Source organism: Dermacentor variabilis, chromosome 1 (genome assembly GCF_050947875.1).
Source record: "Dermacentor variabilis isolate Ectoservices chromosome 1, ASM5094787v1, whole genome shotgun sequence".
Classification (NCBI taxonomy): Eukaryota; Metazoa; Arthropoda; class Arachnida; order Ixodida; family Ixodidae; genus Dermacentor; species Dermacentor variabilis.
In genome coordinates, this window is record NC_134568.1 from 136,963,337 (window position 1) to 136,990,680 (window position 27,344).

At 46.3% G+C, this 27,344-nt stretch overlaps 1 protein-coding gene across 5 annotated transcripts in view; it reads right to left on the minus strand.

Moving 5' to 3' along the window:
• The window catches only part of LOC142585079 (uncharacterized), a 185,401-nt gene that overhangs the window by 148,895 nt on the left and 9,162 nt on the right, over positions 1-27,344 (minus strand). For all 5 annotated transcript variants that reach the window (XM_075695581.1, XM_075695607.1, XM_075695589.1 and 2 more), the window contains exons 5-9: positions 10,769-11,129; positions 10,403-10,683; positions 9,303-9,394; positions 9,087-9,233; positions 3,709-4,288 (exon numbers count right to left, since the gene is read on the minus strand). In XM_075695581.1, the coding sequence (XP_075551696.1) occupies positions 3,709-4,288; positions 9,087-9,233; positions 9,303-9,394; positions 10,403-10,683; positions 10,769-11,129 (1,461 nt within the window). The remainder of the gene's footprint in view (positions 1-3,708; positions 4,289-9,086; positions 9,234-9,302; positions 9,395-10,402; positions 10,684-10,768; positions 11,130-27,344) is intronic.

Below are 27,344 nucleotides of genomic sequence, written 5' to 3' on the forward strand. Positions count from 1 at the left end.
AATTCATCTGCGCTGTCAACGAAACTTGAGCGGCCGGCCGACTCTGAACCGTCGAAAACGTCGCCGTCACCTAGGTTAGGCTTAGCTGCCGCGGACGTCTCCATTGCACGCCGCTTGACTTTGCGGCGAGTCCCCTTGAACTTGAGCTTCGACCGATACTTTCGAGATCGAAAATCTCGTTTCTTCACGGGATCCATCGAAACAAGGAGCAATGCCTGAAAGCCTGGGAACACGTTGAGAGAGCGGCGCGTCGCAGAAAGAGCAGACAACCTGCGGCCGCGTCGCGCGCTAGCAGCCAATGGCGTGGCTGGAATCGCACCACGTGAGTTCGAAATCCAGCGAAAGCGCTTGGTTTCGGCGGAGAAATGTTTTTATTATTACTTCCCGGGGAGATTGTGACGCGGCAAAGCAGACCTCGGAGAGAAAAAGTGTAGGCCTACTGCCTTGCACAAGCCCAGTGGCTTGCGACGCCGCGATTTGACGCATCACTCGCTGGAAAATGGGCCAGATTTGCACCTTTTCTTGCCACCTCGAGTGCTTTCACCGAGTTTGTTTATAATTTACCGATCATTTGCGGCTCTGATTTCTTTATATATGAAAGAGGAGGGATCAATCTTGTTGAAACAGTCGAAAACATAAAAGTGACTTTTTTAATGAAAATCGCCGTTTTTCGACCCGCGTCTCCCCTTAAGGGGAGACTCTGGTGTTTGATTTTCATTTTTATATTTTTGTCCGATATATATGAAATTTTCAGGCAAGGTATACTTTAGCCTGCTAGAAGCATATATGCAATCTATTTTTTCTTATTTTAAGTCGTTTTTGAGATAATTAATATCTTCTGAAAATCAATTTGGCCAACTTTTCAATAATTTTACCACTGAATATCAGAGAAAAATTTATATGTACACATTCTAGAACAATCAGAGATCACAATTAGACCATCGCTGTAATTAGCTCTATTGTTACAAAAGTTATTGCCATATCTAATGTGGTGGTTATGAAGCTCAAAATTCTCATCTGTTGTATTGCCACATAAAAAATTCCAGCATAAGGGATATCATACTTCATTAGTTTTATTGTGTGTAGCAACTCATAAGCTTTTGAATGCAACAAGAATAATTGAAATCAGGCTATTACATCAAAAGATACTGTGGGCAACAGCATGTGTCATAGGAGAAATGCAGCTTTTGAGAAAACGCAAAACGAAGTTCCAGGACATGATCTAGATTTATTCGTGGCATTAAAGCCATAAATTCAAGTCCAGCTTGCACTAGAAGCCACCAGGCACATAATCACTATCGTTTTCTTTCATGCGCCTCTTCTTTATGGCATGCATGAACTTTTCTGCTCTGGCATGCTTCTTGTCCGACGCCACTAGCCGGTGCTGGTCTTTTTCAGCACATCTTTGAACTGCTGTGCTGCCTTGGCTCAAGTGTAGCTCCTTCAAGATGGCCTCAGAGGAGTGTTTCTTCCCAGCATTAAACCTGGCGATTGCTTCAGCAACAACAGTTTCCACTGTGAAAAGCGAGGCATGTTTACTTTTAGGCACAAGCGACCATATTACCGAATGGAGGCTCTCATTTGCGTTTTGAGTTTTCTCTCTCTGACAGCGGTTCAACAATTTTCGGTCAGAGAGGCGAGTATACACTGGCAGGAGGGCTTCGGCAACATATTCAGGAAGGTTGTATCGATGCTTAGGTAGAGCTTGCTGCCTTGCCACAGCCTTGTTGTATGTGCACCATGATTCTTCGCCCTTTGGGCACCGTGAATGATTTGGCTTTGCATCAGTAGAAGTCACATGGTAATAAGTTGCAAGGACAGCATTCTCCATCTCATCAATATGCCCTTGGTGTTCCTTGAGTGCCCAGCCATAATAATTTGTGAGCTTTGCCACAAGCTCACCTGTGAGCTTCCCTTTGCCACCAAGGCTTGGCCTACCTCCTTTATTTTTCTGCAGGAGGTCTCGGAGTCCAGCACCCATCCGTTTGTGCACATGATTTACGCAATCCTCCTTCGAAATTTCCATGTAGCCATATACCTTCTCCTCCTGGAGGCTGTTGAAAGCGCGGCTATTGCCATCACACAACATAGTTGTGTATCGGAGTCCATGTTTCTCCAATGACCGACCAAACAGAATTTTCGCAGCCTCTACCTCCATTTCGCCAGGCTTGCTCGAAGTGTTCTTTTGGCATTTATGTTGAACTCGCCATTTACTATATTCGGGGTCATCATCTTTGGGGCCGAGCTCGCATCCCAGGCAGAAGTTGGACAGAACTTGAAAGTCCAGCACATAGCCAGAAAAAATTTCTATAACAGTTCCCACACAAATATGTGACTGGTGTCCACGAGTCAGCCAAGTCCCATCAAACGAAACTGCTACGTTTCCAGGATTCCCAAAGTTCAGTTCAGAATAAATAGACTTCACAGTTTTCGCGCACTTGGTCATAATACCCGCGGATGCGTTCAGGGCGGCGGGGTTCATCTTAGCTTTTACATAGTCTTGCTATGTTTTGGTATGCATACCACGAGAGGTAATGTTGAGAGCTGCGAAAATATCATTGAGTACAGTCTGTCCGTTGCCTGTACTCATAATAGCACGAGCCGCGAGCACATTCACCTCGAAAGGGTTGCAGGTCGTATTCCCACCTGTTCTTGGCGAGCTCCATCCGGTGCTTATGTCACCGGAAATGGCACAGTTCACCACCAGTTTGACGGCCACTCCATATTCCCCGTCGCCCTTTAACACTTTCAAAGGGCCACGGCAAAATTCGCATTTCGCGCACCGAAGCAAGTGATCTAGAGCCGCTAAGCTTAGAATCGTAAACATGGTCCCGCTCGCCTCCGCTTCCGGGGAATCTCCGATAAGCAACTGCTTTCGGCGGGTAGCTGATAAAGAAGACAGCTTCTGTCGTTCCTCCTCCGCGCGACGTTCAATGGCCACTTGTTCGGCTTCTGTGATTAGAAACGTGTCGACGCTCGTTGCCCTCGACGTGTTGCTGGCCGCAGGCATCGTATGCGCGGCCGTAGCTTTGGTAGCTGCTGTTCGCTCGCTGGCGCATGTCGCTGTGCTGGTCGCCGTCACTGCCGATTCATCCAACGCCACTTGGGGTATCCGAGAAAGTCGCTTGCGTTTTTTTTCCGAAAGCATGAGCCGTCGCGAACTTGCGTCGACCGCCAGCCATCGTGACGTTGCTATGGGGCACTAGACTGCGTCCAAACCACGTCTAACATGGCGTCTCACATTGCCGGAGAAACGAAACTCCCGGTCATCCAATCAGAGATCAGGATTTACCCCACGTGGTACAAAGGCACCAATGCCGTGTGAGTATTACCCTTTTTTCGAAAGTGTGTACCTTCATAGTAGCCAGACTTGGTGCCCTTTTCCTGCTGAAAATGGAATGTAGAAGAATCCAGCTTTTGAATAGTTCCAAAATGGCCGCGCTGCGGGTAACGGTTGGCGTAGACGAAGGCATTGAATTCGCCTCTTTGCGAGGGGCGTTTGCGAGCGAAAGCGGTGATGAAGCTGACTTTAGAGCTCAATAATAAAATGAGTACACATCAGGACGCATCATTATTGCAGCAATAGCTTCTCTAGGACGTCTAGACTTCAAAAAAAAAAATTGTTACAAAAAGTCGACTTTTTATAGATTTTTTGGGCCGGAAGACCCGTGTCTCCTCTTAAGATGCAACAATTTTACTTTAGCTTACCTGGGGGGGCATAGGAGGGCCTACACGTCCTGTGGGGAAGTTAGCAGTCGCCATGGCAGGTGGTGTTGCAGCAGTGGGAGGGGTGCCCCTGGCTAGATAGTCCAAGGTTGGGGTTGCACCAGTTGCAGCACGGGGTGCCGCAGCTGTGGGAGGTGGTGGCCCCGGCGGGGATTGCGGCCACTGGCGCAGAGGGGCTGCCTGTGCAGGTGGGGCCTGCTGGGACTGCTGCGACAGCGGTGAAGGCTGAGGCTGCAGCTCTGCACTCCCTGGGGCACCCCACGCCTTGCGCCCACGTTCCTCCCTGTCCATGTAAGCAGAGGCCTGTGTAGGAGGTGGCTCTCGGCCAGCACGCTGCTGGCCTGGCTGTTGCCCAGACGACGCATCCCAGCCAGGCTCCCGACTACGGCTTGGGGGAAGCTTCGGTCCTGCTGGTCCCGGAGGCCTACACTCGCCTTTGTCGGAACCCTTCATGGCCACAGGCTTGCCACTTTCAGACACTGGCATAATGTCAGACCCTTTGGAAGCTGCACCCCTACTGCTGCCCCCAGCATCATCTTCATCACTGAACACCAGCTTAGCACTGCAAAAAAGAAAGGTACTTTCTAAGACCACAAAAAAAAAAAAAAAAAGTGTTGTCTTGCAATTAATGAGAGCTTTATCGTAAGTTGCAATGCACCACCATTTTCTTCCTTTGCAGCTTAAAGCATATAAGCCGATTTAACTGTAAACTGTTTGTAACTGAAGCTGTGAGAGTCATGAATATACGCACTATAACCAAAGCAACGTTTTTCAAAGACTGCAGACATGGAAAACACAGCTGAACCTCACAATAATGAAATCGGCAAAGAACACGAAAAAAATTCACTTTTGCAAGAATTTCGCTGTTGCAAAATGAGACATCACAGACAGGTAATCCGTCGCAGAGCGACACTTTATTGTCAAAATTTCATTAGCCTACTTTGGCAAGCATGGTCGAGGATATAGAACTGCATTGCAGACGGTACAAAGTGTGCCGCATGTGTCTATCAGCTGTGGCAGCACTGCCGTAAAGCAGTATTCGGAGACACTATCACTTTTGTGAGATTTCGCATAATTTGGCACAGGACGCAGAATAACAGCACTCTATGCATGCAGCAGCATTTCTGCAGCACATGCTATCGCCGTAGGTGCTGACTCGTCCGGTCCAGAGTGCGAAAGTCATCGTATTTCATATACTCGAAAGCAATTGATAGAGATTACGGACCCCTTGCGTAAATCTACAACAGGTGCCGAATCCGTACGCGATGTCTGTCAGGTGGCACCAAAATCAGCATTCTTAAAGCAAGGGATGCATATTCCCGGACGATCGCTCAATCACGGCCCAACATGTGGCATCCATGGTGCGATCGCCATCCCAAGTGCCATGAACAATTCCACGTCTGTGGGCCATGGACAGCGCAATGCTGTCTGAAAGGCAAGTTCAACAAAAGCGCGGGCCATGCACAGTGGTGCCGAAATGGATGTGATGATCGCGACGTTGATACAACCTCACAATTTAAGTGAAGCCTCCAAGATCAGCATTTGCAATTAAATCTGAGGCACAGTTCTGCGACTAAGGCAAGGCCTCAGGGATTACCACCTAGCACGTAATCTCCGAGACCGTACTTGATGTCGCTTGATGCTGCTCTTCAGCCGTACGGATCACGCGTGGCCTTCCTATGGCAATGGTGGTGGGAAATGGCACCAAGAATTACCCTTGGTCGTCTTATAAGGTGCGCACTATGTCGTACATTCAGAGAGACACAGAAGCGACGGAGTGCCGTTTTTGACACGTGTGGCTTTTAAACTGGGCTCCAATGCATGCGGAGATATGCGTGTTTTTGTTGTTGGCTCTTTCATTCTTACTTTTGAGGGGAGGGTTTTTCCATGTGGATGCCACATAATGCTTGATCCTAGATTTGGCAGTTCGCTGCAAGAAGTGCACCCTCGCCGTCGGCAAACCCATGCCCCTTGCTACTAAGAGGCTGGCTTTCCCAAAGTTTAGATATTTAATGCCTAAGTGTGCTTTACAGGCGAAGTTTTGCAACCAGCAGGATATTATCACAAAGTTGAGCATTATATATTATATATCTTTAGATTAGATAGAAACAAATGCTGAAAACAGTGTTTGCTCCTGCACAGCCAGAATATATTCGATTTGATTAGAACATTTGCATTCAATGGAATCTTCAAACATTTTCAAACATCTCTTTTCGGAACCAAATTCAAATATTAAAAGTATAGTAGATAAGATTCGAACTACTGGACTTTTCGCCTGTCTTTTCTTTCGCGGGCGTGGGTTTCACAGAGCCCAACCACTGCCTTAGCCAATTAAATGTACACCAGGTGTGAGATCGTTTGCACGCTCTGAATTCAAGGCGGGGCACATGAAGCAAAGTGTGGCCAATGTGAAGATATCGACACGGTAAAAAACTATCTTCTATTGCCAACTCAGAAAAAAATGAAATTGCCCAATAATTCAGACATTTTTATGACCCCTTCTGCACACAGAAACATTACAGAAAAAAGGCACCGATTACAAATCTTTCAAAAATGCAATTGATTAAGGTTACCAATTACTGCAACATGAAAGTAACTGAAAAATTACTACAAAGCAATTGATTGTTACTTTCCCTCCTACTTTTATTACCATTGCACAAATGCAATAAATATATAATGAGCTGACCTGGCCCTGTTAATGCATCCTCTGCAGATACAGAGCTGGCCTGACACACGTTGTGTTATCTTCAATATGAATTGTTTGTCGAAATTCGGTAATTTTTCCTTGTTTTCTTGTCAGGACATCTGCAGTGACACTGAAAACACACTCAATGTGGGTGCTGGAGAGGTGTGTGTAGCAACGTAAAAGCACCTTGCACAAGAGGTTGTTGTTACTCAATGCCACATTGCTCGGATCTATAAGTTTATGAAGCACAGTGCTTTAAGGGGAGACGCTCCTCAGAAACCTTTCTTTTTAAGTATTATTGCTAGGCAAATGAAAATTGTACCACTTATATAGCTTGATATCCTCATTACAAATCTGTCTTTAGTTTTAGGATAGCTCGATGCTTTCATATCCTAAGTGCCATGCATAAGTGAGAAACAGTGCATGTTTGTGCAGCTACTGGACCTAGCAGTTGGCATGATATAGCAGTGCAAGATGGCATTTCTTGTCCCCAACACTCCAGTGAGTGCTAATAACAAAGATAATGCAATTCCCTTGACAGGCAACCTTTTGAGAGAATTTCATATCTGATGCTTCGTTTTCAGTGACTGGTACCCAAGGGTATTGAACATTTCCATTCTTAAAAATGAACTGGTTGCACTAAAACCTAGATCAGTGCATTCTACACATCTTAAAGATGATGCACACAAATTTGGTCTTGATTGGACTACAATAAGTACATCAAATGTCGTGCACAAAAGCCATGTTTGGCCAAAAATATGAAACTGAGAAAAACAAGATTGAAAGTTATAAATGTTCCTTATTTGTGTTGTAGCGCTGAAATCTGTATAAAAATTGCACATAATGCAGGCCAGGGTATCTAGATCCAGTGCACTACTTTAGAATTCACCTGCACCATATGTTGTTCTCTCATAGAGTCTTCGTGAGCACCATGCTGACCCACTTCCTGTGCTGTTACTTTCCGAGCCAACTCCAAGTTCAGCCACTGCTTTTGCAGCAGCGAGGTGCACTTTTTGTTATGGCGGTGAACGATTTATGGTGCATCGGTTTTGGTAAAACAAGAACTGCACAAAATCGAACGAGTTGATTGTGTCCAGCTCTAAATGCGCGCGCCGCAACCACTGCCTTCATATTCACGGCGAAACTCTCTCTTGGGCTGGCCGAAGGGCGCGCTCCACCGTTAGCGTCGTCTACCGGAGATGCACGCCGCGACGAATACGTTGACGAGATAACGGACGTGGTACACACTGCATTGTTGCAACACAACCCCAAAAACGACGAGAGTCGTTTTCGTTTTTCGGCCAACACACTGATAAAAAGGTCGCGCCGTCCGCACGCCGGACATGCCGCGGCACTCACGTTCCGGACGCCGATCTCGCAGATAAAGGTGCATGCCGTCTCCTCGCAGCTCCTATCTTGATTGTCGAAGATTATCTACTTTTTCTCCGATGCGCTGACGAATTCATCTGCGCTGTCAACGAAACTTGAGCGGCCGGCCGACTCTGAACCGTCGAAAACGTCGCCGTCACCTAGGTTAGGCTTAGCTGCCGCGGACGTCTCCATTGCACGCCGCTTGACTTAGCGGCGAGTCCCCTTGAACTTGAGCTTCGACCGATACTTTCGAGATCGAAAATCTCGTTTCTTCACAGGATCCATCGAAACAAGGTGCAGAAAAATGCCTGAAAGCCTGGGAACACGTCGAGAGAGCGGCGCGTCGCAGAAAGAGCAGACAACCCGCGGCCGCGTCGCGCGCTAGCAGCCAATGGCGTGGCTGGAATCGCACCACATGAGTTAGAAATCCAGCGAAAGCGCTTGGTTTCGGCAGAGAAATGTTTTTATTATTACTTCCCGGAGAGATTGTGACGCGGCAAAGCCGACCTCGGAGAGAAAAATTGTAGGCCTACTGCCTCGCACAAGCCCAATGGCTTGCGACGCCGCGATTTGACGCATCACGCGCTGGAAAATGGGCCAGATTTGCACCTTTTCTTGCCACCTCGAGTGCTTTCACCGAGTTTATTTATAATTTACCGATCATTTACGGCTCTGATTTCTTTATATATGAAAGAGGAGGGATCAATCTTGTTGAAACAGTCGAAAACATAAAACTGACTTTTTTAATGAAAATCGCCGTTTTTCGACCCGCATCTCCCCTTAAAGGGGCCCTGAAGTTACAGTATACTATTTCAGAAAAAATTAGCAAAAATACTTTCAGATTCACGCACTACATAGATGTCAACTAAAGTTGAGTCATTTTACTCACTTCGAATCGTACTTTTTTTCTTGCAATTTTTTCCAAAATGTATGAATGAGGTTGCGCATATCCATGGCTATGGATGGTCAATTCCAAGATGATGACAGAATGCTTTAGGTTTTGCTCTCTTTTACTAGCAAGCCCACATGTTGGCAACAAGGCTTTCTTTCTTGAGCATCCTTTGGCGCATGCTGGATACAATTTCCCGTTACAATTCTCTTTTAGAGCACGGTGGCAGAGGACTGGCCTTTGAGCGCTTAGTGCAGCCCTTCCACCAAGCTCCACCTATTGAAACTGCTATGCAGAACTACTTGTCCAATGCAAAGAGCAGAATAAAACAATTAGAAGCATTTTAGAAACTTTTAGGGAAACAAAAAGAAGAAACTAAATTTTTATATTTGCTCAATTCATAATCAGACTTACTTGTAGTCAATGTCTCCCTTCGCAGCTGCCCAGCCATCTTGGGAGTCATTTTGAAGAATTTCATCGAATCCTTTAAGGTCTTTTTCACTGATGATTGCAGGCCGCTGGTAGCCATCCTCATCAGGAGCACTTCTCATGCCTCGAACCCTACGTTTCCCACAAAAGTAGGCAAAAGATGACAATCTTGATGGTTAGCAAACAAACAACTGTACGTACCTACTATCTGAGTAAGCATAGGGTGGGCGAGCACCTCCAGGCACACCAGAGTAGCTTGGGGCATAATTTCCAGGAAATCCACGTCCATAAACCTGTTAGTCAATTAGTAAAAGAACAGTAAAGTTTCACAGAGCAGGAATTCAAGTAGCCTCACAATCATTACAACAAATGATTTGCAATTGGAATATTATACAATTACAGCAATGTTACTGGACCGAATAGAGTGCCATGACGAGAAAATTCAGGCTAGTACAGTCGAACCTGACTATACCGAACCCGTTTACATACTTATTTTATATTTCAAACAATTTCTGGACACGGTTTAGTTACAATGAGTATATATAGCAAAAATTATGCTTATATCGAACAAAAATAGCAGCGACTCCCAATATATCGAATGTCAAGCGGCGGAAAAGTGCCCCCGGAAGTTGGCTTTCCCTTGCAGTGACGGGGAAACCCGGCGACGCGGCTCCATCCACCCGCTCACCCTACCATGACAGCGCTGCGTCCGATGAGCCGTCGACCCCTCCCCCCCTCCACAAAAAATGATTCTGGCCCAGCCACAGCGCTTGCTCAGACAGCCAATCAGAGGCTCTTCTGCCCTCGTCGTGTAAGATGGTGAAAGTGCTAGTTGTTTTGCTTCTTTTCTGGTTCACTGCGTATGCGCTTTGTGGGCCTTCTCTCGCAGTGTTGCCGTGATGAAGCGGCAGAATTCGCCTTCCGTAATGAAGCTCTAAGGCTTGTTCTGCCGTGCGACCCGATGGAGATGATGCACAGCAATGTTAGCGCGACGAAAAGTGAAAACACTACGTGTTAACCGATATGTACGCAGTAAGCTGGTACAGTTTATGCGGGTACAAAACACATTATGTTCAATGGCCGCTGAGTCTGAGATTTGACTTTACTACTTTTAAAATGAAACTGCTGTTTAAGCAGGTACGGTTAAACGAAGTTTTAATGTATTTGAACCCTACAAAATAACACCTGCCACAAAACATAGTTTATACAATGAACGGCCCAATAACCCCCGAAATACATTAGTGTTATTAGCTGCGCTGTAGGAGCTTGCCGGGTGGAGCAAATGAAACAAGCCAACCCACCTGTACAAAAGGTGGCACCGCCTGCTGCCTATAGGAGGGCTGTGCTGGTGAAGGAGGAGGTCCACCACCGGGCGGCACACCTGAGGGGAGGGCTCCCCTTGGCGGAGGTGCAAACGATGCTTGTCCGTTCACGCCACTGCCACTGCTCGGAGGCAGGCCGCCGGGTGGGCCAGAGCCCTGCCCGCCACCACCCCCTCCACTGCCGCCCCCCGGAGCCTGCTGCTGCGGCTGCTGCGGCGGCTGCTGCTGCTGCAGTGTGCCCCGGCTCCAGGTCCCTTCCACTGCAACACACACTTTGTTCTCCACCCAAACTATCTGACAACAATGCAACTCCACATGCACCAACTTGGAAAAGGTTACACTTACTCTGCGGTCTCAGGCTGGGGCCAGGCCCATACTGAGAGTCTGTCGCCGACCTCTGGGTCCCGTCGATGGGCACATCGCCACCAGCTAGCTTGGGGAATTCCTGAGGAAAAAATGGCGACTGATGGCCCAAGAAGTTGCGTTCTGGACCACCACCCTCTTGGCTGGATGTCACGCTGCTCCAGGTCTTGACGCCAGCGCTGCTGCCAACGCCTACCCCAACAGTTGCCCCGCTTCCCAGACCCCCCGTAGCACAGGTGCTTGTGGCCACTGGTGCCTGTTGCTGCTGTGGTGGCGGCGGCGGCTGCTGCTGCTGCTGTTGCGGCGGCTGCAGCTGCAGCTGCGGCTGCGGCTGCTGTGGTTGCTGCAATAAATATCCCACACTCAGTCGCACAGTTTATACATTCATTAGAACCACACATATTGGAATCTTAAAATCACCACACTGTAAACCATCTGTGGGCTTCTGAACTGCTCTGAGAATTTAGCTGCATACTAGCAACTAGCTTTGCAGATTTAAAAAAAAAATGCCTTCTAGCAAATATAAAATGTAATTCACCAAATTCCGAACTAATATACAAGAAAAATCCAAAGCAATTCCACATTAAAAAGGAACAATGTAGCAAATGGAGCTGCACAAATTACAAGCTAGACTACAAGCTAGACTACAAGCTGGAGCCAAACTAGTAGGCCACTGCTATCAAGAGGCAGAAATGTAGACTAAGCAAAACCTAACTCAGAGTTCATATACCGTATTTACATGATTGTAAGTCGACTCGAATGTAAGTCGACCCCCCCATATCGCTTGACCGGAAAAAAAAAAAAATAAGAGAGCATACCCGAGGGCGCATTTGATAGCGAAAATTTATTAGTAGCTGACATGGTCACTGGACTACACGTCTTCACTAGTGCTGCCATCGTCATCATTGCTGCGGTCCCACAGCGCGTCGTGGTCCAGCGAAATTTCAGATTTGGCAAACGACCGCACCAGGACATCTTGCAGAACAGCAGCCCACGCCAAATGCACCCAACCACACGCAGCCATCAGGGAGGCTCTTTTGACAGGTCCGGTTGGCGTAATTTCGCAGTCTTCTGCCGCCAGCCGCCCGTACTCACGGCAGAGCAGAACCTTAAAATTAAGGTTCTGCTCCGCCGTTCTGCTTATTTCATGACCACGTCGCACTTCACTGGCAGGGACCGATCATGCATTTCAGCGACGTACGCCGCAAGCTTAGCCTACAGCTCCGGAAAGCGTCCATACTTCGGCACGTGGGAAATTTCTCACTTGCCGTCACACAGGTGAAAATTTCGCTTCGCTGCAGTCGCCACTCTCGCACCACCCGTTTAGAAACATCGAAATTGCGGCCCGCTGCGCAGTGATTTGTTTCTTCGGCGTAAAGGATGGCAGCCCTCTTGAACGCTGCTGTGAACGAGTGCCGAAAGATTAGTGGGCCAGGAGCCCTCATGACGACTGGGGAAGCATAGAAGTAGCACGTAGCCAGCAGTCAAGTGGAACGCGTCAAACCAATACCACAGAGAAAGAGAAAGAGAAACTCGCGAGCGGTGTCTGTTCTTCCATGAACTACCGATACTCCCCGCAAGCACCGCCGTTCTGAGGGTGCCGCCGCAAATGAGAACAGCGGCGCTTCCATCAACTATCGACACTCCCCCATGAGTGTTGCATGCACTGTAAGACTCAAAAATGTTGAAAAACCCTTCCGAAAAGCGAACAAACACGTGGGATAGCGAAAAGAGACGGGTAGGGCCATAGAGCAAACATAAAATTGTAACTACGTTGTAGCTCCAGTTGGTATCGCTTTTTTTGGCGGGGCCATGTTTTGGTTTCTATTGTAAGTCGAGCCCCCAACTTCAGACTTTCAAATTTAAAAAAAGGAGTCGACTTACATTGTGTAAATACGGTAGCAATGGCATTCTGATTAGGTCTCATGTAATGCAAGAAACGAAGTTTGGCTTTGGTCAGATGCATGTAAAGTGAAACCACAGTTTAGGAAGAGACAGCACATGTTCGGATTCCATGCATCTTGTGTAAGCAACAAATTCGCAATTTGACAAATTTAAGCCTTTGAGAACGATTTTTTTCGCCAAATGCAACCACCCAGGGTCGATTTTTTTTTTATTGCAGATTCCAATTCTTCTTAGGGACTTATTTTTTTTAAATTACCGTAATTTTGCTAGAGTGACCATAAAATTAGAAAAAAATATTTTGCGTTGGTATATGTGTACTCTTCATTCATGAATAACAATAAAAAGGAAATAAACATAAGCATTAAAAATTTGATGCAGTGTTATACACATAGTTCAAGGCTTTGAAAATGCGCACCCGAGAATATTTCGCAAGACTCAAATGTTCCTGCTCTTAAAACTAATATGTACATCCATAGCATAATCGAACTGTGTAGGTGCGCGCACTCAATGAAACTGTGTGGTTGTGTGCCCGTCAAAAAAAGCAAAACGTGTGACAAACTTCCGCTAATCTTCATCTTATCGCCAACCAGAGGCAATTAGTTTTTGCGAGTGGCCAAAAAAAAAATAAAAGCAACAGAAACGCATGCATGGCAGCATCCTTCCTATGCGCAGCCTTGTGGGCACTAAATGAGCTAGAAACAAGCGGTAGCCCTTTCAGTGATTAGTAACGGGATAGCCATTAGTTTTGCAAGCGAATGAAGCTGGAACCGCCTGCGAAACAAAAGCCAAACCGCCGCCCGCGCGTGCCAATGCGCGAACGTTGGTTATAGACGCGCCACAGCAAACTAGCTCTAAAACAAACCATGCAACGAAAACCGAGAGACGGAGCCGTGCGAAAAAAAATTTACTGTATTCCGACATAGTGGCAGCACACGATAGAAAAGAAAAAGTTAGGAAATTGGCGTGCTTTTTAAACATACAGACTGCACCGTAAATATACGGCATCGACCATTTTTGGACTTGTTCAAGGGGCCGTATATTTACGTCTTGACCCTCGAAGGGTTAAGAAGGCTCTATTACAAATCACTGAAAGCAAACCAGCTATCCCCTTAGTTGCATCTTGCATTGTTACCTACCTTAAACATTGTTGCAAGTGGTGTGCGAGCCCCAAGAGACGCAAGCTTACATCACCGTCTATTCATGTTTCCAGTGTAAACGAGACGAAACACTGAAAGACAAGGCAGCACAAAGGTCTTTCAACGTTTCATGTTGTTTGCACGGAAAACATTAATAGAAAACCGAAATATGTTTATCTTAAAGGCCAACTGCCCCGAAATTTCAGTTTGGCTAAATGGGTACAAGTAGTATACACTCTGAAGCAACCTTGGCGAAGTCACAACTCCGACAATTCTATAATTTTCTTATTAGAAGCCTCTAAACAGCACCCAAGGAGAAAATGCATGCAGGTTGTGGTTGGCGGGTATGATGCAAGTCGCAGCACATCCCTTCACTTTTCTGCATGCCACAAGAAGCCACGGGGTTCTCGGTGATGTGTCACTGCTGATGAGCAACTGTGATTCTTTCTTTTCCAATTTGAATATCAAAAATGACTTTTGCTAGCTTTCTGCAATGCTTCCACATGTATTTTAAACTCAAAATTTGACACGCAGGCAACTCCTCCTCTATGCTACAATAAACTAGGCTTTTTCACAGGGTTCAAAACTGAATGATTTATATCTAAGAGAAAGATACAAATAGTTTCAAAACTACTCTCTACTTTAGCATTCAAATTGAACACCGTACTGTTTAACGCATATTACCACAAGTGTCTTTACACGCATGGCACCTCACTGCTACTTGATTGGCACCAGCACATCCAAAAAATGGCAACTTGGTTCTAGAGCGCAAGTGCATAATGATGCATGCAGCCAAAATATCTTAAGTCAAAAAACAACAAAAACGCATGTAAAGTGTACATAAATCAGTATGCCGAGGCTTCACCTCAATCAAACAAGGTAAGCATTTGTAATATGCTATTTGGGTGTCTGGTGCCAAATCGTTCTTTGAAGTTGACTGAACGTGTGTGGCTGCTATTTTTTTACATCCGCTTTTTCCAGAACACAAGAATGCTGAATTTTGAGCAGAAACCCTACCATTATATGAGAAAACTGATGCTTTGAGTTTATTATGATCATAATCGTGGAGTAGGGAATACCAGGGCAACAAAATCCAAAGGGCAGCCAAAACCAGAGGTTTAAAAACAACTGTGCGGAATATAGGAGTACATGCCTAAATTATGCTGCCGCACTCGGTTATTAATATGCCAGGATATTTGTATGAGATTTCTCAACAAGATTGTAATGAGCAACCCGAAGGCAGTTGGCATAAGCTGATGAAGTGGTGAGAGCTCTTGAAGAAACTAGAAAAAACCATGTGCATCCCATGTCTTCAATTCAGTAAGGTAGTTTGGTTTCTCAAAACTGTGTTCAGTGTTTGATATGAAAAAGGTTTAATCACTGCCAGAAAAAAAACCAAACAAAATATGAAACTTCATTCAATGAAATTGCAATTGGGTGACGTCTGGTGCTGCATTTTAAAGGAGTCTCCTTTGCTAAGACATAATGCATTTAGGAAAGCTGCCACTACTGCTGCCTAAGATTACAATTAACAAAAAGAAATACTGGAGTTTTACATGCCAAAAGCAGTCTTGCCATAGTGGAGGGCACTGGCTTAATCTTGACCACATGGGGTTCATTAATGTGCACCCAATGCAGTTCAGCGTTTTCGCATAGCCCCCCCTCCCCTTTCAACTGCATAATGCCACTACAGCAGCATAAACAAATTAGGGGATAGCTATGCCTCCCTTTACAATGAATGACTGCTGCAGCAGCAGCGAGATCTTTGCCAGCTGTTTGTTGTCAATTTTAATTACCTCTGAACACTTCTGCCACTTTATTCATTGGCTTAACTGATTGCCAACCACCTCATTAGTTGCCTTATGTTGACCTACCTCAGCCCTCCTCTTGCTTCACTCCAGAACATTTAGCTATGCTGCATGAAAGTGTTGCTAATGCTGCCTTCAAAATGCATGCATAGAAACCACCATTCTGTGCACCACACAAAGTACAAATTTCACACTAACTCGAATGTATAGAAGCCTGGTGACTGTTCTGAATTAGTGCATCAGGCTCCAGGCTTTGTCGCAGTGTCACGAATTCTATGCGCAGTGGCAACAGATAAAGCTGCGTTTCTTATCCACTCCACCATGAAATCAGCGTCACATCGACTGCTACATCGGCGGTACATGCCAACCAATAACTAGCACCCTTTTCAGCAGGCCACAAGAAAATACTGTGATGGGGATAAGACTAGGCGAAACAAAAGGGAAACTGCATTTAGGTAATATATGCAGAGAGAAGCCAAGATGGTGAAACAACCACACGAGCACTTCGTCAATCTTCATCTTCATCCCCTTGCTTACGCCTTCTCCAATGTACAGGAATAGCTTGTAACATATGACCGCCGCTGGTGGGAGCGCCGTCTTGGCGCTAGGAAAGGGAAGAGTTTATCGGAGAAGTAGGGCTTCAAACGGCCGACATGCACAATATCACTAGGTGGCAAGGACAATGACAAGCTACCGTCCAATGGAGCTATCTCGTACGAGATTTCACTGAGCTGGCAGAAAACTGTACAAGGTCAAGAGTTGCAAGACAAAAGCTTTGAAGACAGGCCCATGTGGCGGGACGGCATCCAAAGAAGGACCAAAGAACTTGAAAAAGGGGGTACCAGCAAAACACATCGACGTACACACAAGGAGAAGGCATTAGACATGAACTGACACTAGGCTTTCAGCTGTACTTTATTCGAATTCACATTCCCACACATAAGCTCTGATGCACTCCTCCCAAGAGATGTGCATAGATAACACCTCGAAAGTATATTGCTGCACGAGAACAGCCGACGCCATGCACAACTTCTACTCCTCCGAAGAGCCGTGCATCAATGTCAGTTTTTTTAATCATCTTTTACCTACCCGATAGGTAAGCACATCCCTTGTTGGTTAAACACACAGATGTATCACCGACAATTTTTTGCTCATTTCCAATGTGAAAAGCTGAGATTACGTGTTCTTATTTGGTCTTACCCTTCCCTAAAATGGTCACACGATCAAACAATGGCACACTTTTTTTGCACTTCTTGCAGCCACGGTAATGAACTGCCAAATTGCTTTCCTGGTCCCCGCTTAAGGGAAGCAATTTGGCAGTTCATTACCGCGGCTGCAAGAAATGCCAAAAAGTGCAAAGGGAAGCAATTTGGCAGATCATTACCACAGCTGCAAGAAGCGAAAAAAAGTGTCATGGTTTCGTCGTGTGACCATTTTAGGGAAGGTAAGACCAGATACGAACGCGAAATCTTAGAAACTTACCAAGTTGTCTAGAGCGTTTTTAAGGGTGGAAAACCAGCCTAGTGCATGGTGATCTGCGATGGCCAAAAACGCGCAGCCAAACAAGTATGGTCGAAATTTAGCGACTGCCCCCAACTAAAGTGAAGCATTCGCATTCAGTGATCGAAAACTTGCCCTCTGAAAGGGACTTGACTGGCTTTGGGGATGACGCTAGCATGTCTTTGTTGCCTCTGGGCATGGACAGCGCCAATGCCATGTCCACTGGCATCGGTGCAAACATCAGTGGTCGCTGACGGGTCAAAATGGGCTAGGACAGGTGGGGTGATAAGTAATCTAGCGAGTGTGCGAAAGGCATCGGCTTGTTCAAGACCCCACGAAAATGATACGTCCTTCCTCAGGATTTGCATTAAGGGGCGGGCAATGTCGACTAAATTCTTGACAAAGCGTCGAGAATAGGAACATGGGCCGACGAAGCTCCAGACACCTTTGTCCAAATGTGGTACTGGAAAATATTGCCCGACAAAATTTGTTGGGATCGGGCTGTACGCCAAAGCATTGTCAAGGTGGCCTAGCACAGTGATTTCACAACGGCCAAAACTGCATTTTCACGAGTTTTTCTGTAGGCCTGCTCACCAGAAAACATCAAGAACTCCCAATAGGCGTATAAGGTGGCCCTCAAATGTCAGATAAAAACAATGTCATCTAGATAACAAAGGCATGTGGACCATTTGTAGCTGCAATGAAGAGAGTAGATCATTCTTTCAAACGATGGGGCATTACACAAGCCAAATGGCATCGCCTCAAATTGAATTCCATCCAGTGTAACGAATGCAGTCTTTTCGCAGTCCAAGTCATCTACAGAAATCTGCCAGTATCCTGACCGTAGGTCAGTGGAAAGTAGGTAGACCCATGACGACAGTCAAGAGCGTCACCAATTCTCGGCAGAGGGTAGACGTCCTTTCACGTGACTTTCTTCAAGTCATGGTAGTCTATGCAGAAGCACCAGCTACCACCCTTATTTATTAGTACGATCGGTGACACCCAAGGATTGCAGGAAGGTCGCGCTGAATTACTTGCCGTTAAGCATGGGGCACACGATAAGGACGTCGTCCGATGGGGCTGGCGTCTCCAGTATGGATACGGTAAGTGACGACAGATGTCTGGCCCAAAGGGTGGTCATCAAAGTCAAAGATGTCACAAGAAGACGTGCCCAATATCGGCAGCTTGTTCTTGAAGGTCAGGCGCAATCATCTTGGTAATACAGTCGACAACCGCTTATTTGGACCTCACGGGGACTGCGGAAATATCCGAATAAGCAGGTGTCCGAACAAACATTCAGAAACAAAAAAAAGAAATCCTTTATTCTCACGCACTTATTCGAGCTCGGCAGTAGGCTTGAAGAAATCGTGAATGCACCGTTGCACGCTGTTCCGTTTAGCAGCAATCAGATCAGCCTGAATCTCTGAGAGGGTCGTGTGGCCACTATAGGTGGCTGAAAGCACAGTCACTGCTTGTACAAGCTCCGCTTGCGACGGCAGCGGCTCATGGTGCGTCATCTTCCAATTCAGAGTCATCGTCTGTCGGGGCAGCAGAAACCTGACTAATGATCTAGTCATCGTCGAGTTCGCATGTCAGTACAGCACTGTCAAATAAGACGGTGTCTGAAATCGCAATGCCACCACTGCAAAAGTCTCGAACATCTTCGGCGTCAGTAGGAACTACATTGGAAGGTGACAGATCCTAGGCCTCCACAGCACCCGCTTCATCGGTTACAACACATCCAGCGTGCCAAAAACAGTTCTGTAGGGTGACAGGGGTCCCCACCTTCCAGGCACCTGCAAGTATGCTTATTGCCGACTGAAGGCTAACAGCGTACTGCTTGCCCGCGTCGGCTCAGAAGACAATGCGGCTCAAGAGGCCTGCTCTGTAGAGCACCTTCAAATTTTTTTATAACGCCCTGGTCCATGGGCTGGAGGGCACTCGTGGTATTGGGCGGCAGGAATTCCAAGCGGATGGACTCAAGATCATGGATGTGACCAAGTGCACCGCAGTTATCCACAAAAAGCAGTACCTTCCAGTTTTGAGACTTGAACTTCCTGTCAAGTTTACGGGGGTCACTAAAGAGCTACTGCGTGATCTACACTTTTGTGTTGGCCGCATACTACATTGGCAGCGACTTCACCCGCTTAAAACACCTCGTGCTTATTGATTTTCAATCACAAGAAGCCGAAGCTTCTCCATCCCTGACATGCCGCTGCCTATGGTGACGTGCTCTTTACTATGCTTCCCGCCGTGGCAGGGATCGCCAGGCACAGAAAAGGTCTTATCGGGCAGCATCTTATAGAACAGAGCTGTTTCGACGCAGTTAAAAACATTGTGTGCCGAAAACTGGCACAACAGCAACTCCAGAGTCTCCGAGCAATAATTTGCAGCAAGGGTCTGGTTGCCGGCACCATTAGACATTACGCTACGTACGTCCAAGTCCTGTCCATTTAAAATCATCAGTGTAACACTAAGCGCAATATAATCAGGAACGTCCACCAACTAGGCCACTTTATTGCTTTACTAGACATTAGACATTCGACGCTATGTTTCCGTATGCCGCGTTGGATGACCGCAACCTCGATACACTACACAAAGCAAGCACCACCGTGCCGTCACGCCTACACCAGTCGCACTAACTAAAAATGTGGTCTACTTGCAGCGTCGTGCATGAAGAGAAACAAATCGGCTGCTGGATTGCCTTGACATAGCTTATTAAGCCGAGACTGGAACTGCTATAGCCACTCTAGCAAACCAGGCAGAAACTATAATGAGCGGAGATTTTATTTGAAGTAGCACCACCTCGTGAGGTAGCAAGGAGGGTCGGTTCAAAACAAAAATGACGTTCAGCAAGTCAAACCATGCACCGGTCAGGGTCGGTGGGGGCAAGTGCCATCGATCGAGTTGGCTCAAGGGGCGTCCGAAAAATCAAACAAGAGGTTGCAAGGTGTCCGAACTTTCGGCAGTTGTCATACATTATGGTCTATGGGGAGGACGGCGGTACTGCAAAGAAGTCCGAATAATCGAGCATCTCCTAATTTTTGGAGTCCGAAAAGGCAGTCAGCAACTGTACTACAATTGGCTGTACAGCTTGAGGTGGGGGATACAGCAAGGGGGGAACCATCGTCTGCAACTAATGCAGAAACGGCATACATGTCGATACAAGAGACGTTTGCCCGGGTCATACCATTTGGCATGAAGTTCGAGATGGGAAGGGACGCAGTTACTACAAACGGTCAGGATGGTATGGGGAACGGCGACATTTCTGGCAAATAGAACGTCAACAATAGGAGTCGGGACATAATCGCCATCGAGGATAGAAGGGGGAGACCTCAATCAGGTAAACATACAAAACGGATTGAGGCACCGGACGTATGTAAACCACAGAACACAAACACGGTTGACAGGTGTTCAAAGCATCATAGTAGCGAGGTAAGTTAAGATGAGGCAATCTGGTTCCTAGTGCCTACTAATGGCCTTTGGTACTGTTTTTTTTTTTTTCAAACTTTCAATATATCAGTTGTGAAATGTTTTTTTTTTTTGTTTTCTCAAACCCACAATTTTGATGATGCCGTATTTGAGGTGCATTATCTCTGCTTCTACTTGCACTATCGCAATTTTTTTTTTCAGAAAGGCAAAGCTATGGAGTGCAAATAAACGAAATAATGTTGCTGTATTTAATATTTTAAAAAATTTAATATTTTTTTAGCAGTTAGATGGATTTTTGTCACTGAAGTTAGCAATGTTGTCATTTGATATAAAATTGGGCTAGAACGCCATACTTGCTTATTTGCCCACTTTGTTACTTCCACATTATTTTCGTATGTCTATATTTATTAGGCCATGTATATTTTGGTAAATAGCTTTATTTCTTCTACTTCTGGAAAGTTATTTACTCTGCAAGAAGACGGTGTATATTTAAAACTAGCACATTCAAATACATAAACTCGGCAAGTTTCATCTAAATCGACAAATTAAAAAAAATTTTTTCAGGTGCAGGGTCCCTTATGTGCAGGGTCTTCTTATGTCAACAGCAAAGCACCGAATGCACCACTGATATGTGTGCCCGCGTGCCAACGAAAGCAGTGACAAGACTTGGCATAACAAAAGATAAAATATAGTTAGGTAATATATTGTTACGTGGCAGTGACAAAGAACACAGTAGCAATACTGTGAAAGACAAAACTAGCTTTTATTGGGCGAACCTGTGCCCACAAAAACAGGCTACACTTAAAGCACAACGATAGCGGCGAACACAGTCGGCGATTGGCGAAAATCTTATCAGTGGGTCAAGTGCGTTGGCTTTTATACATCGGTCGTCGAATGTTCCAGAGAAATCCCTGGGACTTGCGTGTCTTTCACAAAGTTCTATACTATTCGCGTCACGCATACGTGCAATCAGATTACACAAGGTTCAGCGACAGACATAGGATGGAACCACTGACAACGTTCCAGAAACTTCCAATACATGCGGGCGCGTCCTGCGCTTTGCGATAACATTTGTTAGGCAGTGAAACGTGGTCGCCGATAAAGATAAGCAAGTACACGCGTCAATATGCAGAGAGAAACCGAGATGGCAGAACCACCACCACCACACGAGCGCTTCTTCGATCTCTTCTTCATCCCCATGCTTGCGCCTTCTCCAATTAATGGGAGTGGTTTGTAACAATACCATTAAGCTTTTGGCGACACCTTCCAGAGAGCAAAGAATGCTTAATAACTGAGGCTTGCCTGTGCTTTGCCGTTTCAATATTCATGAAGTATAGTGACTAGATGATTAACTCTTTCCTTATGAGAAAATTGGTCACCTGTCTAAGGTATAAGTAGTTATTTTTGTAATAATATTGCCACGAACAGTGGCGAAGACAGACGTAGTGGGGCTGGGTCAGAATCTCTCCTGTCGGCCTGAAAGACCTGCTAAAACCTGTGTGCCCTGTGCAGTCTTGACTAGCCAAGTGCTAGCCGTTTACTGCCGAGTAAATACTCCCGGTAACATTTTTTGGTAGAGGTTGCGGTCTCCATTCCTCCTGGCTCTGGATCTTCGGAGCAGACGCCACGTTTCTCCCGCCTCCATGGCCAAAGACAAAACACGGTTATAGCAGCCCACAACTCCGGCAACCGTGGTCCTTTCGCATCCCCTCGACCCCAGCTTAATTTGCAGTACAGACAACAATGACGTCGACGATTCACTCCCATTGCACGAGCGCGTCAGCAAGCACAACAGGTAGGATGAAACGCTTATGCTCCCCAACATCATTTTCTAGCTACGGGGTACAGCTCGCGTGTGGTTTACCAAGCACGAAGAACCGACAAGTTGGGACATATGCAAGGAGAAGATGCGCGAATTGTTTGGCCGATCAGTTGCACGACAAATGACAGCCCGGCACAAACTTGCGGCCAGAGCTCAGACGACGGAATCGTACATCTCGTATATCCAAGACATGCTAGCCTTGTTCCGCACCATTAAAGACGTGCCGGAGGCGGACATGATTGGCCACGTGTTGAAAGGCATAGCTGACAATGCCTTCAACATCCTCATGCGTAAGCACAGCAGCACGGTGCATATTATCATAGTTGCAATGTCCTACTACGAGGGCAAAGTCTTTGCCTCCATCTTTTTCTATCCAAATTACGTATGTAAATGCAAAGTCAACATATCCATTCGCAGCGGTGACCTTTCTTGGACCGGCTCGGCCTTATCTGCGGGTAGCTCTGCAGAACGGCATTGCTATCAGTTGTTGAAGATTGCAGTTGTGCTTCACACGAACACGTATGAGCAACGAAGTGAAGGGAAGGACGCCCATCGAAATCCACAAGGAAATGCAGTCCACATATGGGGAAAGGCGTCTTGCTTTGAGAAGTGTGAAGAGGTGGTGTTGCGACTTTACAAAAGGTCATTAAGACTTGCATGACAGTGAGCATTCGGGGAGGCTACGTGCGTCGCTGACTGACACAGGGGCATCTCAAATTTAGAGCTGCGATGGGACAAATGCCTGAACCGGTGTGGGGACTATGTGGAAAAATAGTGTAAGGTATGCAGAATAGTACGTATATTTTTAATTACTTAGACAATAACCTAGAGAAAGTCTATACGAGCACTGCTAGTCAAATTTTTCACACTGAATGCATGGGACATGACCCGTGCTCTATGGCCGTGACAAGGGAAGAGCGAATACACGGATGGTTCACTCAAAACAAGCCTAATAAGCAGCACAGCTTCAAAAACCTCAATACTTTCTTGTTACACACGTTTTCCTGGTGCCAACGTTCGCAATCAAGAACACAAAAAAATAACTCAATAGAATTACGCTTCTTTTTTACCAGTTCATGCGTTCCCAGAAAACGGCATTTTTCAGCACCAACATTCAGTACATCACACCAAACTGCGTTCGTACGATACATTTTCCAGCGGCTAGACGCCATGTAAACTAGAAAATAAGCAGGGCGCGCGCAATTTGGAACAGTACATACTTGCCCACCACGGCAGATTCACCGCTTTACTCACCCACCCATCTCACATGAAAACACCGGCGCGCACTCAGTTTCTCATTTCAACAAAATGAAATCTCTAGGGTCATCAGGTGCACCATTCACAGCTATCACTATCAATCCTGCTGCGATAAGCATCTTCGCCTATCTCTTTCACAGTGCAAGGTGCTGTCGAAAGCGTAGCACACGCTTTTAATAGGCAATAACGGAAACAATGCCGTTCCCTGCTGCAGACTGCGATTGTATACATTTTCCGGCCACTAGATACCATGTGAAGAAGACAAGGCGCGAGGCACACACAATCAAAAACCGCATATAGCAGCCCGTCTCACATCAAAACAACGGCAAGCACAGTTTCTTATTCCGGTACCAGCAAATGTCCACACTGGTCGTCGCACGCCCAATTCACAGCTATCGCCGCCAGACCTATCTTCACCTATATGTTTTACAGTGAGTGGTGCATAGCGCCACTGGTAGCGTACTGAACGGCTTTAGCAGGCGATAAACCAAATGCACAGCTATTCCCTGCTGCAGATGGCAAGATGAGCATCACGTTCCACTTCGGCGGCACCTGGCGTTGTCCACCAGCTTTATTTCATTTTAGTTTCCGATCGCCATCACCATGCAATAGGAAAACAACAAAACCAGTCTCTGGCTGCGGGAGCACCACCAGCCCGATGTACGTCTGGGTCTCGTGCCACGATCTGCACAACCAGGCACGTATCCAGTATTTTTTTTTCGGAGGGGGCCCAAACCAAGGTAACATTTCTATGAAAATGAGGGGCAGGGGTACCTTTACTAGTACAAACGTGAATAATGCCTACCATTCGCCCTAAAGACGCCTAAACCCGCAAAAGAGAAATTATAAATAAGGTGTACCTCACAGGTACGCCTGTGAGATGCACCTCTCCTTTACTTGACAAACAAGGAACCACATCAAATGGACTCGTGCAGGAAAGCGCAAACACTGCGAAGAACTAGTAAACAAGCGAAAGTCTAAAATGAAGATTTCTAGTAGTGTTTTTTGAATTAGCTCTGGAAGAAATATAGAGAAATATATAATTGCGGAACAATCACAGTTCTTTTGAATCCATTATTTACTACTCTACCAAGTGCCAAAACTGACTCGTATTGTTATCCAGGAAGTTGCGTAACGATGCGTAGCCGCCGGTCCTGTATAGCCACGTAAAGTGCCGGATGCTATGGTTCGAGACGTACTGTGCCCACCACGGAAGGTTAGAAAATGCCCACATAAGCACAGCAGAGGAGTGGCTACGTCAGATGGCTTGACTGACAACTGTAGAAGAGTCAATCAAGACACACGAAATCATTCTCCACTTCCGAAGGAGTTTTCTTGACTTTTATAAATAAAATGATGATCCATAAATGATCCATAAACTGAATCCCTTTCCTGATCCCTGGATGAGTCTAAACAAAGGTTGAACTAACGAAGGAACAGCGATGCGCGTGACCATTGCAACAGATGGTGGCAACTGAGCGCACCTAGAGGTAATCAAGCGGGCACAAAAAATTCACATCCCAAGAGATGCCGACAACTACCGCCATCCAAAAGGAGTGAAATATGCAGCAAAAGGTTGACCGCTGAAGAGCTGTCAAGTTTCAAGCTAGATTTGGCAGCGCTTCAGGAATGTGCGTAAGGAGTGGTGGTATGGGCACAGGGGACGGGGGAGGTATGCCACTTAATTTCGGGAGTGGGGGGGGGGGCACCATTTGGGTACGTGCTTGTGCAGAACGCTTCGCATTACGTAGACGTGAACAATAGGTGAGTGTCAAAGTTTCTTAGTTATTTCTGATCGAACATTTTCCCAATTAGCATGTTTCCTCTCCTGTTTCTCTTCCAAAACGTATGAACAAGCTTCTACTGTACTTGTTCAAAAATTTTTAATTTGAAGTGAAGCTATTTAAGTACATTATAATACCACAGAAATTAAAATACCTTATGCACAAGTTGGTTCACTGGTAGCGGGAACACGCGATGTTTTCGGGTGTATGTCAGCATTTCGCAGCTGGTTGCTGCAAGCCAGGTTATGCCCCTTGCCACCACGCATTCTCTTCCTGCCCAGCAGTTATCGGCACTGGCCAGTCGAGATTTTCCGGGCCATGGAGGAGCTGTTACGATCAGTCAGCGGGGGTACGATCAGCCAGCGGGGGTAGTGACCTTCTAGCCTCTCCTGCACTACTTCAACAAATCACTTCATGAAGCTAACAATGCGTCCTCCTCAGAGCTGCAGCGCCAGCAAGGCGAGACATGTTTGGTGGATGAGTGTTGTTTGTTGGTTCACTGTCGCCGTCACGAACCAATGGGAGCAAGAAACCCCCGGAAAAGGGTGTTATATGGCATTACCTCACGAACTCCGGTAATTGCCACATTCGTTTCATAGACGTTCCAGCTAACTGCTACATCATCCCAGGAACCAAGACACATCAGGGAGGACAAAGGGGGTTGAAGCGAACTTTTTTCAGCTCCTAAGGTGCTTCAATTCAGTCATGCTAGACTGATGAGATGACACGTTCTCCACTCTTCACATAGATATTGTAAATAAACCCTGTAGTCCTTGTTCTCAATGAGAACATGTTACCCCTTCAACAATGTCCTATGATGGAAGAGTCTGCCGACGGCATGGGCCAGCTACCCCTTTTGACATGCCCAACCCCAACTCTACAGCGCAGTGCGAGGCATGGCGTGGGGCAGGGCGACCACACATCTTGAGCCACGGTTACGATGAACGCTATCAAAGGGGACAAAGTTGCGCTTGACCTGCCAGCCATCTGGATGCTAAGAGCATAGAAATTATTGACCTTTAAGAAAATTATAGGCGACACGAAGCGCTGCCTTTGTGCAGGAAACTAGGAAGCTTCGTATTTGGACTTTAGCGCAAGGGACACCGCAGTTTGTTCTCGCACCGTTCTGCACTGCATGTTTAAGAGATGTATGCTTATGACACACTTAGTCTGTTGAGCTGCTGGACGATACGAAACGCAGCATAAAGCTACTGTTGGCGAATCACGAAACAACATGTATATAGTCATTCAAAAGTATCACTCTTTTCTTCCGAAATGATCGTGAAAAAGTAACACTAACGTATATGAGCAAATACACACAGAAGAAATTGCAGTTACCAATGGTGTTGCGAATGTGTTTCCGTCCGCAGAATGTTTGCAGGAGATGCAGCACAGCAACATTATTTGGCGTATCCAAGAATACCATTCTCCTAAACAGTTCTGCCGCTGCTTATTCACATTCTACGCCACTGCACTTCACTGCAGTAGGAGTGAGTGTCATTATGTGCTTTCTGCATCTCACATATGCACACCATTAAGTTAAACATTTCTTTTTGAAGCAGGGGACTCTTGATGTCCGAGTGCATGGCAGGGCAGCCACACGCGAGCAGAGTAGAGGGGCCGTTTGGTAACAGCGTGCTGCACGTGCCGTTTCACACAGGTGCTTGGTTTTCGCCATTTCCCCAAATCACGCTGCGCGGAGCATGAGCCACATGTTTGCGTGTTCCCCCTATCAGTGGACTGACCTGTACATTTTACTCCCACAGAAGTTTGAAAGAACCTTAGCCCTACAAGAACATTCAGAAAGAAGTATCGAAAGATAGCTGCCATCATAAGCATTTAAATGATGCATGCTGTTACACTTGCACTAAGCCATAATGATACTTATTTAGTTGGTCTTATTTATTGTTGGGC